Source organism: Pogona vitticeps, chromosome 2, assembly GCF_051106095.1.
Source record: "Pogona vitticeps strain Pit_001003342236 chromosome 2, PviZW2.1, whole genome shotgun sequence".
Classification (NCBI taxonomy): Eukaryota; Metazoa; Chordata; class Lepidosauria; order Squamata; family Agamidae; genus Pogona; species Pogona vitticeps.
The window spans coordinates 178,907,041-178,920,551 of NC_135784.1; the positions used below are offsets into that span (position 1 = coordinate 178,907,041).

Sequence of the window (13,511 nt, forward strand, 5' to 3'; positions counted from 1 at the left end):
TTCTGAGTTTCTAATTGCTACCCCTGTTTCTGGGGCCTCTTTGCTTCATACACAGAAGTAGGTTAGATTCAGAGAGGGAGGGAGAGAGAGCGATCAGCATGTGAGGGCCAAGCAGGCTTTGTGAGCAAATAGGGATTTGAATCTCAGTCTCCCAGACCTAGTTCATCATGAACTGCTAAACACTTGCTATCTTGCATGTTGCCTGTGCAGGGATTTAGAGTCCAGCCAGAGGTGTCACTTCACACAAAGTGGAAGGATAGCCACTTGCATATGCTCTTTTAAATTGCTTGGGGTTTCAATCCGCTGCCTGCTTCTCCTGGCTGTGCTTGTGTGCTTTGCAATGGGCTGCCCAATGTATCTCAGTGGGAGTGAAGTGGCTTAAAGGTTCACAGATCTTTTCCAATCCCTCTTCAGGTAAAAGCCTACGGTCCAGGCCTAGAGAAGACTGGTGTTGCAGTCAACAAACCTGCAGAGTTTACCGTAGATGCCAAGAGTGGTGGGAGAGCACCTCTCAAGGTTCAAGTGCAGGTAAGGCTTTGTCAGGAAGGGAAGAGGGGCAGGACTGTGTTATGCCTATCGCTCTCCAGATGTCTTGTACTATAGTGCCCATCATTCCAGCCACATGCTGGCTAGTAGCAAGGGGGATGGGGATGCAAGGCCATCCTAATGGCCCTGTCGTTGGGGGAAGTTTGAAAGGATAGCCGAGGAAGCCATGTGAGAGAAGGGAGAGACTGTTGTATGGAAGAATTACCAGGTTGGTATTTAGGACCTCCTCCTTTTCTTTCCTTCCTTCTTTCCTTCCAAATCCTCTCTCTCAGGATTCCGAAGGATCTCCTGTGGATGTCTCTGTGAAGGATAATGGCAATGGTACCTACAGCTGCTCTTACCTGCCCAAGAAGCCAGTGAAGCACACGGCCATGGTGTCCTGGGGAGGAGTCAACATCCCCAACAGCCCTTACAGGGTCAGTGTCCCCCGAAGCAGTACGCAAAGGGATATGTGGTTGAAGGGTGGTAGTAGTGGGGAGCGAGAAAATGGGACCCCATTACTCTTACTCCTGGTGAGCAAAAGCCAAAGGGATCTGGTCAAGCTACAGCAGTTCAGAATCTAGGCATCTCTTCATGTTGGCAACTGGTTTCAGTCTTCTGGTGGTGGTGGTGGTGGTGATGGTGACATACTAGCCATTGAAAAGTCACTTGCTTGCTTCTCCCAGCAAACAAGTTGTTTCTGCTGCCGTTTACTGTAGCTGCACATGAGCCTCCTGCTTGGTTGATGGGCTTCTCTTTTTGATGTCACTGCTCTCGGATCTCGATGCCTACAGTTTTCCCCTCCACTGTGGTGTGTGTGTGTGTTCAGCCTTCCATATTTCTGAAGTGGACCCTAGTCAATAAAAGCAGCTGTAATATGTGTATAAAACACCCAAAGATTTACAGCATTGTTGGGTTATTCTGTTCCATCTTTTGAGAATGAACATAATATGCTTTACCAACTCCAGTGGAACCAAATGTTTGTCCTCAAAACTTTAGGGCACGATGCATGGGACAAAAACAGTAAGGGCTCTCCCTTCTATCACAGTTAAGAACTACCATAGCTTTGCTAAGCTGTACACCCCAAGCATTGGGACATGGATGTTGCTCCATGAGCCCTCTTCCCAAAAGCAGTCAAAGGTAGCTGTGGTCTTTGTGTATCTCTCTAGGTAAATGTTGGAGCTGGCAGTCACCCTAACAAAGTGAAAGTTTACGGTCCTGGTGTGGCGAAGACTGGCCTGAAAGCTCATGAACCCACCTACTTCACAGTAGACTGCACGGAAGCTGGACAGGGTGAGCCTAAGACAGTTTCCATCTTTAATTTCATGAAATGCGTCATGCCTGGCATTGCTTAAAACAGAGAGACAAGAGCTGTCACCAGCTACTTGGTGGTCATGTGGAAAATGCAGCTCGTATGGGTGGGTCGCTTTCTCTTGCCCCATCCCCTCATGTTGTACAGCTGTCGGAGATGTGCAGAGAAGCAAAATGAACTTCTAGAAGTCATTTTATGCCATGAAGATGGTGTGAAATGTGCATACAAGCAAAGTTTAGAAAGTTAGCTTTTTGATTGCAATGCCCAGAATCTCCCATGACCTTTGCTGGTTGGGGGATTCTGGGAGATGTAGTTAAAAAGGTTCAGTGTGAGTTGCCCTATGCATGTTTGAAGGGCTCTGTAGAGGAGAGACTTCTTGCTCTCTGGCTTCCCTTCTTTTCTCCACAGGGTACTCAAGGAAGTTGTGAACAATGCCGTGCAGTCTCTCTGATCCCACCACTTGATCCAGCTTCTCTTTTCTTTGTGGCCCACCTGAATAAAGCCTCTTGTATCCCAAGAGCTGTTCTTCAATGGCTGCTTTGTGTTTAGAAGACTGTCCCTTTGAAACACAAAGTGGTGTCCCTTCCACTGCTTTAATGGGGGTGGAGGTTCCAAGGCCACACGTCCCTTAATGTAGAGCGAGAGAGTGAGGCAGTTAGAATGACGAGACCTTTGTACATGCAAACTGCATACACTTGAGCTCTTGACCATTCGAGACCATGGAGTGAGGGAGAGAAAAGAGCATCCCTCCACATGGGCTCCTGGTTTCCATCTGCCACAGCTGTCACAACCTGCCTTCGAGATCCTGGAAAAATTGTTTGGAACAAAGGGTGGGGCAAAAGCATTGATCTGCATGGGCAAAAAACAGATGTGGGGAGGAGGCAAAGGCTTGCATGGAACAGAGTGAGGACTGTGCACCAGAAGCTGCTCTACAACACAGAGTCATTCTCCCTTGCTGGTTGGGGGATACACTGCTTTTTCAGGTCTGGGCTGTAATAAAGTATCTAGGTCCTAGTTTTCAGGCAGTGCTTCTGCTCTCATGCATTGTTGACTCTGCTTTTGTCCCGTCATAAAGGTGATGTAAGCATTGGCATCAAATGCGCACCGGGTGTTGTGGGTCCAGCTGAGGCAGACATCAATTTTGATATCATTCGCAACGACAACGACACCTTCACGGTCAAGTACACCCCCCATGGCGCTGGCAGCTACACCATCATGGTGCTTTTTGCTGACCAGGTGAGATTTTGTTTTCGGATCATGGGGCCCGCTCCATATGGGAGTCCTGCAGCGGGCTGGCGGAGGGAACCCTGTTGTTCACTTGCATCCTGTCCACCTCCCTAGGCCACCCCCACCAGTCCCATCAGAATCAAAGTAGATCCCTCGCATGATGCCAGCAAGGTCAAGGCTGAAGGACCTGGTCTCAACAGGAGTGGTGAGTAAGAGGACTGTGTAAACAGGTGTGACGCGGTGAGGGGGGGGGGGAAGTATATCTTCAAGCCAGGGCTCAAGGACTCCAACTGAAAGCAGGAATGGCTACTTATTTTGCAAATGAGAAGGTTTCAGCAGCTGTTTATATTTCACGTAGAACTCGGAGAAGTTACAACCCAGGGTGAACTCATTACAGAGCGGCTAGCCCCCTTAGAAGAGGGTAGTTTGCAGATTTGTATCCCTCCTCGGCTGTGGGCCAAATGACACTGAGGGCTATTGCCTTGCCCTCAAACTTCATTTGCTCCCTGGGTGGAGAAACAGCTCGAACTCTTCTGCCTGGGATTTTGGTTTCTCATCCTCCTGCCCAGAGGCAAGTGGGGCCATGTGTGTTCTGCTGACATTTCAGGAATCAGTTAAGCCCTGAGATAGGACTTGATTGGCTCTTGAGCATCGAACTGGCTAGTCTTTGTTCACTTTCTTGTCTTCTCCACATGGGAAAGGTAAAAGAGGGGAGCACAGTGGACTTCCCTTCCCAAGGAGGGGAGCGGAAGGAGAAACAGCCAGTGGACCAAATGGGGCCTGTATGCCAGGAATGCTGAGTTACAGCTAGACAGCCAGGACCAGAAATACAGCTTGGTTAAATTTGGCAGGCAGACAATTATTTTCATTAAAAACTCAATAATTGAAGAGCTTTGGAGGAGCACCACGCCTTCCTAACCCCATCCCTGTGTTTTTATGTTGTCCATCTTCTACCATTGGAGGTTAAAAAAAAACATGAGGCCCAGGGGGAAGAGGTGGTGGTGATGCTGCCGCAATAGGTTTGTAAGACTGCCTTGACCCCTTTTGTATCTTGTTGACCTGAGGTCAGAAGCAAAGGTCTCTCCAGGGGAGCATTTTGGTTTGTCTCTTAAATAGAGTTCCTGGAGGCAGGAAGCCAAAGTCGAAAAGAGGGAAGGAGAGAATGGGAGAGTTCTCAGATGTTTGGTCAGAAGCCATTCACCCAAACCCAGTAGACAGTTTTGAATATTGTTCCACTCGTTCCCCCCAAAATGGATAGAACTTAAGTGTAGATGAGATGTGAATGTAATGCAAAATGGGCATTAGCCTCACAAGCTTGAGGGGAGGGCACTGTAGTTCCTGAACAGAGTCTACTAAGGAGCTTCTCAAGATGTCCTGTGGCCTAAAATTGAGGAACAAGTGGACCTGCAGAAATTGCTGGGCTAGATTTCCCTCCCTCCCCCACATCACCACTTACCACATAGCCAGTGGTAAGGGATGTTAGACATTGTGGTCCAACAGCATCTTGGGAGGCACCCTCTCCTCAGCATTGCTTGTGGGCAGTGACAGACCTTCTGGACATTGTTTGCCTCCAACAGGGGTGGAGATTGGCAAGCCGACCTATTTCACAGTCAACACCAAGGCAGCTGGCAAGGCTAAGCTGGATGTCCAGTTCACTGGCCCAGCCAAAGGAGAGGCAGTCAGAGACTCTGAAATAATCGATCATCACGATAACACCTACACCGTCAAGTATACCCCTGTGCAGCAGGTAAGTGGTGGGGGAAGAACAGAGTGGCTTGACAAGCTTGGCCATTACTAAGACAGGACCTGTGAGGCATTGGTGGGCTCAGTATTAGAATAACGGGACTCATGCTTTTTGGCCACGAACTGGGAAGAAGGCAGCCAAGGTTCCTGACAGCTTTAGGGGAATGAGGATATAGTGGATAGTCATCACGTAAGTTCCTGGTTCTAATCTGGCCTTGTGTCATGGGTGAGGTCATCTCCACAGGAGCATTTGTAGGAGTTTGAAGTCTGACGTGTTGTACTCCATAAGCTACGTTCCTTTCGTAGTGGAAAAATGGTTTTAAATGGGTCCAGCCCACATAACAAACCATGGGTGGAGGCAACTGTGGGTCAGACCTCTTGCCACTTGAACTGTGTTTCTAGGCTGGGAACCTCTTGAAGTCAAGAAAAGTATTTGCTTAAGAATGGGACAGAGGAATGCCTACCAGCTGAGGCTGATAATAGGTGGGGCTAAAGCCATAAGTGGGGAAATGGCTTTCTCACTTTTTTGCTGCACTTATTTCCCTTAATTCCTGGTCACACTGGAGGAGGAGGAGGAGGAGAACTCTAGTTCCCCTCATGACCTGCAGCCTCCTTGCAGCAAGGCCTCCATATTTTTGCTGAATCTTAGGAAAAAGCTGAATGGAAGCGCTGAGGGCAGGGAACGTCCATCAGGCCCAGGGGAATGGGATAACGCGAACGCTCCCCTCCCTCAAGGGGCTCCTTTTTTCCTGCCCCTGCTGCTCAGCTTTCTCCACTTTATCAGTAGAGCAACAGGACTGCAGCCAGGCCTCCCCTCAGACTGCTACTGTTTCCTGAGAGGCACCTGGGACCCCCCCCCCCGAGGCTCCGTAGGAAGGGCGGTGGAATCCATCCCAGGAGAAGAGGCTCTGTGTGATGGGAATGACTCATCCCCCCCCCGTGCTTTTTGTTTTTCAGGGCAACATTGGGGTGAATGTAACATACGGAGGAGACCACATCCCTAAGAGCCCTTTCAATGTGGGAGTGGCGCCAACCCTGGACCTTAGCAAGATCAAGATCTCTGGACTTGGAGACAGTACGTATCTTAGTCACTGAAAAGCAGAGTTTTGAAGTGTGTTTATCTGTTCCTGTTAGCCAAAGAGAAAGCAATGAGCTAACAGTAGTCTCTTAACTGCTGGGAATCCTCTCTGCTTCTGGACTCTCTGCTTCTATAGGAACATCTCGTGTTTCTATAGCATGCTTTCTAGCCACCATAAGGGCTAGAAAGATGTCTTTCAGTGCAAGCTAAGATTCTGATGATGTCTTAAATTCTGCAGTTAATGGGAAAATGTGCCTTTCTATACATGTGTAGAATGCTTCTCTTTCTCCCCGTCTCTCAAATTACGAGCCTATTCAATGAGTTTTTGTGGCTCAGAATAGCAGCTTGCAAGGATCTCTTTGGGTGACCGGGTAGATAAGGTAACCTGTCTATATTTTTTTTAATCTTTAACATCTGTAAGCACATCAACACAGTGGTTGACAGAGCTAATCAAAATTGATGTGAACTAATTAAGCAGCCAGGGCCTATTTATTCTAGAAGTCTTCCTGACTTTCAGTTTAATCACTCTTTGGCCACATTTGCTATTATTTCATCTGTCAAAAGATGGACCTGTGATCTTACTATGGAACAAATGTTGTGTTAGGAAAGAACCTTGATGATTAGACTGTGTGTGAAAGAGAAACAGAACGAGAGTCTAAACTGGAGCCCATACTGGCACCCCTAAATTCTAGTATCCCTGAAAGTTGTAGTCTAAGAACATCTGGCGACCCAAGGTTGGGATCCATGGCTCTGGAAGAAAGACAGATCTTAGGTGCTTGCTAACTTTGAGATAGGCTCAGTGGGACGTCCAAGGCAATCGTTAGACCTGAATCGTGCCATTCTTTGCACCAGGTGGCCATACAGTTAATGCTCCTCTTCAGGGACCTGGGCCTTTGTCATATTTATTCCAACAGAACCCAATGGCCTCTGGGAGGTTCATGTGGGGCACAGTTGAGATAATTAATAGCAACTTCAATATTCACATGCCATATTCAGGGTGGTGCAGAGTGCTTTCTTTTCTTTTTTCTTTTTTGCACAAGCACAGAATGGATTTATATGCTTCCTGGGGGCTTTGTTCATTTGCTGAAAGACATGGTTTTGGTTTTTAAAAAAAGCAGGCTTGTTTTTATACACATTAAGAGAGATGGAATTCTGGAAGTGGTAGTTGAATCCAACTAGAGGACATTGCCTAACCCTAGATTGTGATCGTGGTTGCTCGTGGTGCAAGCTCCTAGTCTGATATGATCAGCAAGCCCTGTTAATTTTCCAAAGAGCGCTAAACGCTGTTGCAAGGCGAGATGGCAGGTGCCTATTTAACATCCCAAGATCTAAGGAGGTTGTTAAACTTTTCCCATGAATCCATGATTTTCTCCTCATTCCCCACCGCTCCTGATCCTATTGGAATCATTCTGTGTGCATAACTAGCCAGACCAAGTGGTGCAGTCCCGTGTGGCACAGATTTCAGAGGCCTCATCTATGCTATCAGTATCAGGGCTTAAACTGTTAACAGCTCCTACCCTGACAAGAGGCTTCCGATTTTGATAAACGGCTGTTGGGGGAAAAAAACCAACAACACCCAAATCCCTTGATTCCTTCTCTAGCTATATTTTGTGCATTCCATGAAAAAAAAAACCCATGGATGGAAAACTTATTCATTTTGGTGGGGCAGGTAACTCTTTAGAGGCCTCCCTGGTGGCTGCTTCAACAAAACTTTTCCTTTCCTGCAGACTGGCCAGGGCAAAATGGTTGGAAGCACTCCAAGCTCTCTTTGTTTTCCAGGAAATGTTAGTCATGCCAGTATTGCTCCCTTCCCTTGGCCTAGTCCCAGCCACAAAGTGGGATCACCTTCTCTGTTCCTTGGGATGTAATGTCACAGATCTGAAGACCACTGCCAAGAAGGCAGGCTGAGGGATCTTTGACCCTTGAGGTGTTTTCAAGGACAGCGCCATAGTTCCTTTTCATACCAACGGAGGCTTCTGAGTGCTGGAACTTCAGAATACTTGAGGGCCCCATCCTTCCCCAATTCTAACCTAGGAATAGAGTGGTTCTTTCAGGTCTAGTGGCTCTTAAGGCAAGACGCTGTGGGAATCCTTGGCCCCAGGGTGAGGAGGAAAGGTGCTTGTCCAGAAGGGGATCATAGATGTTGAGATCTGACTACATGCCCAATACTTGCAGAAGTGGAAGTGGGCAAAGACCAGGAGTTCACCGTCAAATCCAAGGGAGCTGGAGGCCAAGGCAAAGTGGCCGCCAAGATCACAGGCCCTTCCAACAAGCCGGTGCCTTGTAAAGTGGAGCCGGGCATCAGTGCTGACAACAGTGTGGTGAAGTTCATCCCCCGGGAGGAAGGACCCTATGAAGTGGATGTGACCTACGATGGCGTGCCTGTCCCAGGCAGTCCCTTCCCTGTGGAGGCTGTACCTCCCACCAACCCATCCAAGGTAGGAGGAGCTCCCAGTTGATTGGCGGGCGGGTTGGGTTTTTGTTTTTTTATCTGCTTGTAGTTCTGCTGGAGAAGGCACGGAGGGGCAAGACCGGATGGCTCGGTGCCTGCCGTGTGTGCTCTGGAGTTTTTAGAACTCCAGGCATTCTGTTGGGCCCATTGCATTCTGGATACGTTGGTGTCACTGGACAGGTGTGCAGAGTGTCTGACCAAATTCACCCTTATGGAAAGCCTCTTTGCTTGACGTGCACGTCTCATAAGTTGATGACCTCTGGAAACAAGAGAATACAATCATGTTCTAGCTTAGCCACCCAGCTCTGGTCTAGGGATGGGAAACTTCCCAGCCAGATACAACCAGGAAATGTTTGTATCAGTCTCTTGTTTCTACCTCATGCCCACCATACTGAGTTGTGAGTCATGAGCATCCTGGACCTGGTGAACTTCAGTCGAAGGAGATTCCTCTCTTTTTTTGTTGTTGTATTTGGGCCTCTTGGGTGAGGGTTGCTTGGCCTTGGTGTAATGCAGTGGCCACCATCAGGATTAAGAATGAGAGAGAGAGAGAGCTGAGGGCAGCCGATTAATGTGCAGGCTTGAAGCCCAACCATAAAACATGGTGACTAGATTGCCAGAACATCCTGAGGAAGGATGCTGCAGCTGCCACACTTCTTGGTTACGTGTTTAAGGTCATGCCTGCCCTTGCTTGCTTTGAGTTTATTTTCAATCTCTCTTTCTCAAAAACCTTCCAGTGGATGCCTTATTTTTCCCCAAAAGAAGACTAGCAGAACATATTTGTCCATACAGCTGCCTTGCTCAGGGCGGGCTGGGGATGATGGTAGTTGTGTCCAACACATCTGGGTGACAGCAGGCTGGAGAAGAGTCTGATAGAATGTCCTCACATCTAGAGATGTGGCTTTACAAGAGGAAGCCGTGGCTGCCAGCGTGGATGTTGTGGGAAGTGGGATATGAATCTACAAACCTCAATGAGATCATTCTTCCTCCATAATATTCTGCTTCCTATATTGGAGGAAAGGGGGTTAGCGATTCTTTCAAGTATTTTAGCATCTTCGTATCACAGCCGCCGTCTTAAGAAGATAGGTCTTTTTAAGAAAGAAGAATGGTTACTCATAGGCCACAGTGATTGTGGACTTCCAAGGTGATTGATCCTGTTTTCTTGTCTTTTCTTCCTTAACTTCAGGTGAAAGCTTATGGTCCAGGCCTGAAGGGCGGAGTAGCCGGTTCTCCTGCTCCTTTTACTATAGATACCAAAGGAGCTGGAAATGGAGGCCTAGGCCTGACTGTGGAGGGTCCCTGCGAGGCCAAGATAGAATGTTTGGACAATGGAGATGGCACTTGCTCGGTCTCTTACTTGCCTACAGAGCCTGGCGAATATAACATCAACATCCTCTTTGCTGATACCCATGTGCCTGGCTCCCCCTTCAAAGCCCAAGTGGCGCCGGGCTTCGACCCATCCAAAGTGAAGTGTTCTGGACCAGGCCTGGAACATGCCACGGTGGGGCAAGCCGGGGAGTTCAGTGTGGACTGCTCCAGCGCTGGTAGTGCTGAGCTCACCATTGAGATAATCTCGGAAAGTGGCACCCAAGCTGAAGTCCATGTGCGGGACAACGGGGACGGCACGTATACCATCACCTACATCCCTCTCTGCCCTGGCGTTTACACCATCACAATCAAATATGGCGGGCAGCCTGTCCCTAATTTCCCCAGCAAGCTCAATGTGGAACCAGCAGTGGACACCTCTGGAGTGAAGGTCTACGGCCCTGGAGTGGAAGGCAAAGGTGAGAGAGTTGGGAGCACTTTGGGTACATTGAGTCATGAGCTCCATTGATAATGCTGTGGGGCAGGTCAGTGTGTTGATGGCTCTGTGGGGCAGGGCAGGAGTGCGATGGGATCGTTGAAAACAAAGATCTGAAAGAGACATGACAGGATTTGGATAAACCCTTAGAAGATTGTTGTAAGCCACCTAGAGTGGTCATATAGACCAGATTGGGGGGGGGGGTATATATAAAATAAAATAAAATAAAGATGTCAGAAGAGATTCTTTGGATTTTAAATGAATAGTTCTAAACAATAAATGACTATTGTATTTGGTTGGGCTTTTGTGGCTTTGTGTGCACACAAAGTTTGCATTAAAGTTTGGAAAAGTTACTTTTTTGGACCATGTTCCACAGGAACCGTGGCCATGCTGGCTAGGGCATTTTGCAATGTATACTCTAAAAAACGGATTCTTCCAAACTCTGGTTTTTACTCTTTATACTGCAAGCTGCTTGCTTCTCAGCTGTTGTGATGGAGCCAGCCTCCCACTGCTGCCTGACCCTTTATGGTTGGTCACTTTTTCATCCCATCTCTTGACTCAGAGGATAGGAAAAACCACCACCTTCTGAAACCATTCCTATTCTTCACTCTCCCCTTTTCCTTTTTTTCAACCATTGTTTTTGACCTTTATTCCCCTTCAGCCTTTCATTCCCCTTAAGCAACCAGTCCCTGGCACTGGTTGCCTGGATCCTCCCTTTTCCCAGGATTCTGTTTCCTAGACATCATTGTCAGTGACTCCTATTCATCCTTTGCCATTCTAGGAAGGAAGCTTACAGCCAAAGTGGGGTGAGCTCTGATAAAATGCTTACTGACAGGACTTGAGTTTGCATGACTGAGAATAGATAGCACAGTTAAAAAAAATGTGCAACTTGTGTTTTCTGCTTCCTTATTCAGTCAGATTGAATAAACAAGGGTGTTGGAAATTTTAAGCAACATCTCTGGCTCACCAGGCTTTGCCTTCATATCCTTGGGGTTGGTTTTTTTTCCAATAGCTGTCAGGACAAGAAACACAAGGTTTTAAATCTCAATACTAGTTACAGCTTGTGCACTGAGCCAGCAAACTATTCTGCATAAACTGAAGGTTTCACAGTCATGTGATGTTAAAGTGTGCAGGGCTGGGACTGAGAGGGTAGTGGGCAGGAGAGTTAAGACTCTTAAAATGATAAGTCATTTAGTGACTGTACATGGTTTAAAAACAGAGCCACTTAAGCTGTGCATCATCTTGAGGTTACATTGGTGATGAAATAAAAATTGTTTCTAGATTTTGGCTCAGGTACAAAGCACAGCCCAAAGTATTTCACTGTGTTAAGACAGAATGCAAGTAAGTTGTTACTTTTATGGACAGAGTTGAGGATTCTCTTTTTCCGCATCTGAGGCTTGTTTTGACTTCAACTCAAACATCATGTTGTTAGGTCAGGGAGTTTGACGCTGAACATCTCCCTAAGAACCCTAGAGAACTTTATAGACCTTTAGGGGAAAAGCTTATAAACTAAAAAAAAGGCGATCAAGATTCAGATAATGTATCTCTAAAACCCATCAGTTAAAAAGTATAACTTTATGGTTGTTGTGGGTTTTTCAGGCTCTTTGGCCATGTTCTGAAGGTTGTTCTTCCTAACATTTCACCAGTCTCTGTGGCCGTCAGTGCTGTCCTCTGAAGATGCCGGCCATAGAGAATGGCGAAACGTCAGGAAGAACAACCTTCAGAACATGGCCAAAGAGCCCGAAAAACCCACAACAACCATTAGATCCCAGCCGTGAAAGCCTTCGCGAATACATATTACAACTTTAAGTAATCTTTAGCCTTTATGCATATTACTGGACAGACATGTCAAATTATTAAATAATGTTCTCAACCAGCCAAGCCAGCCTTGCGCCAGTCAGTTTCCATCTATGGAGTCATAGTAAAGATGATTATCATAGTGACAGCCTACTAGATCCTGAGTTACAAGTCCTGGGATTGTGATGCTGATTGTGTTGTCAGCTTCTGGAAATGAAGCCTGCGCTGTGCTGCTACATGCCTGCTGCTCTTTGATGACTGGTGCCCAGTGACAGTGTTTTAGTATCTTGTGCATGTGGCTTCTTGAGTTATCATGACAATGAGTTGAATGTGGCTGTGTGTATACCTCCCTATAGTTATATTTCTCTCAGATGTCCATACCTCCCCCCAATTTGTCAATAATCCTTATTATGACCAAAATTTTACAAAACCTAGAGGAATAAATGCCTATAACATAAAAGATCTGGTACACATCAAGATGCTGTAAAAACAGAGTACTGTAGTTACCATAGCCAGTTTTAGTACTTGCAAATGCCATCTCCAGTCATATTAATACAGCGCAACATTTTACCAATTACAAAATAATTATTTCAGTACGGTTTCAATTCTATACCACGGCTGGACTGTCAGGTACAAAAGTAATTCTTTTTGCTAGGCAGTGTTTATGTACAGTGACCTTGCTTGGCTGGAAAGCTGGCTGATTGTTTTGCAATGATTTTAGTAAACTGCTGTTAAAGCCTTGTTTTTAAAAGCGCTTTAATTTTCATGGATATCTTTTAATACACCCCACTTAATTATTTTAACATTCTGTACACACAAAATTTCATATCTTGGAAATATACCCTACTCAGGTGTGTTCCGCGAAGCCACAACTGAGTTCAACGTGGACGCCAGAGCCCTGACTAAGACCGGAGGCCCTCATATCAAAACAAGAGTGTCCAATCCCTCAGGAAACCTGACTGAGAGCTACGTGCGTGATAATGGAGATGGTACCTACAATGTGGAATACACTCCTTATGAAGATGGTGAGAGCTTTAATGGAAGGGTTGCTCATGGTAGGGAGCCAGTGTAATATTGGGTAGGTAGGAGCTGGTGGAAGGGTCATCAACTCTAAGGCCATCATCAGTGCTTGCTTTGCAAGCCTGCCTGGTTTTCTTTGAGAAACAGAAAGATGTATAGGCTTGTGATCAGCAAGTCAAGCCCACTTCTTAAGCAATAATAAAAGTCTGAGGTGGTGAAGACGGTCTAAAGCAGGGCTAGGCCTGCTATATGGTAAAATGGCATTATGTCTGTGATTTTTCCCCTTCTCTTTGAGGTGTGCTCCCTCTTAAACTTTCTGCCTAAAAACAGGGGTGGGCAATCTTTTTTTTCCTTGTCAAGGGCTCCATTTGCCTCCACAGCTAATTATTTGGGTGATTCATGCTGTGGGTGAGGCTGAAGCTACTGGTGGGTGGCATCGGACCAAAAATGAATGAGTCTAGCCCATCGCTTCCTTCCACGTTATATTCTCTCTCACTCTCTTTCTCCCCCATTCGTTCTTCTTAATTTGTGCTTTGAAACCTTAATGGTTTTCTCTGGA

The 13,511-nt window shown here is 46.7% G+C and overlaps 1 protein-coding gene across 7 annotated transcripts in view; it reads left to right on the forward strand.

Moving 5' to 3' along the window:
* Positions 1–13,511, forward strand: part of FLNA (filamin A) — a 93,509-nt gene that overhangs the window by 41,949 nt on the left and 38,049 nt on the right. For all 7 annotated transcript variants that reach the window (XM_072991436.2, XM_072991439.2, XM_020792955.3 and 4 more), the window contains exons 14-23: positions 415–528; positions 819–962; positions 1,695–1,818; positions 2,913–3,073; positions 3,179–3,269; positions 4,642–4,811; positions 5,765–5,882; positions 8,061–8,323; positions 9,521–10,118; positions 12,784–12,957. In XM_072991436.2, the coding sequence (XP_072847537.2) occupies positions 415–528; positions 819–962; positions 1,695–1,818; positions 2,913–3,073; positions 3,179–3,269; positions 4,642–4,811; positions 5,765–5,882; positions 8,061–8,323; positions 9,521–10,118; positions 12,784–12,957 (1,957 nt within the window). The remainder of the gene's footprint in view (positions 1–414; positions 529–818; positions 963–1,694; positions 1,819–2,912; positions 3,074–3,178; positions 3,270–4,641; positions 4,812–5,764; positions 5,883–8,060; positions 8,324–9,520; positions 10,119–12,783; positions 12,958–13,511) is intronic.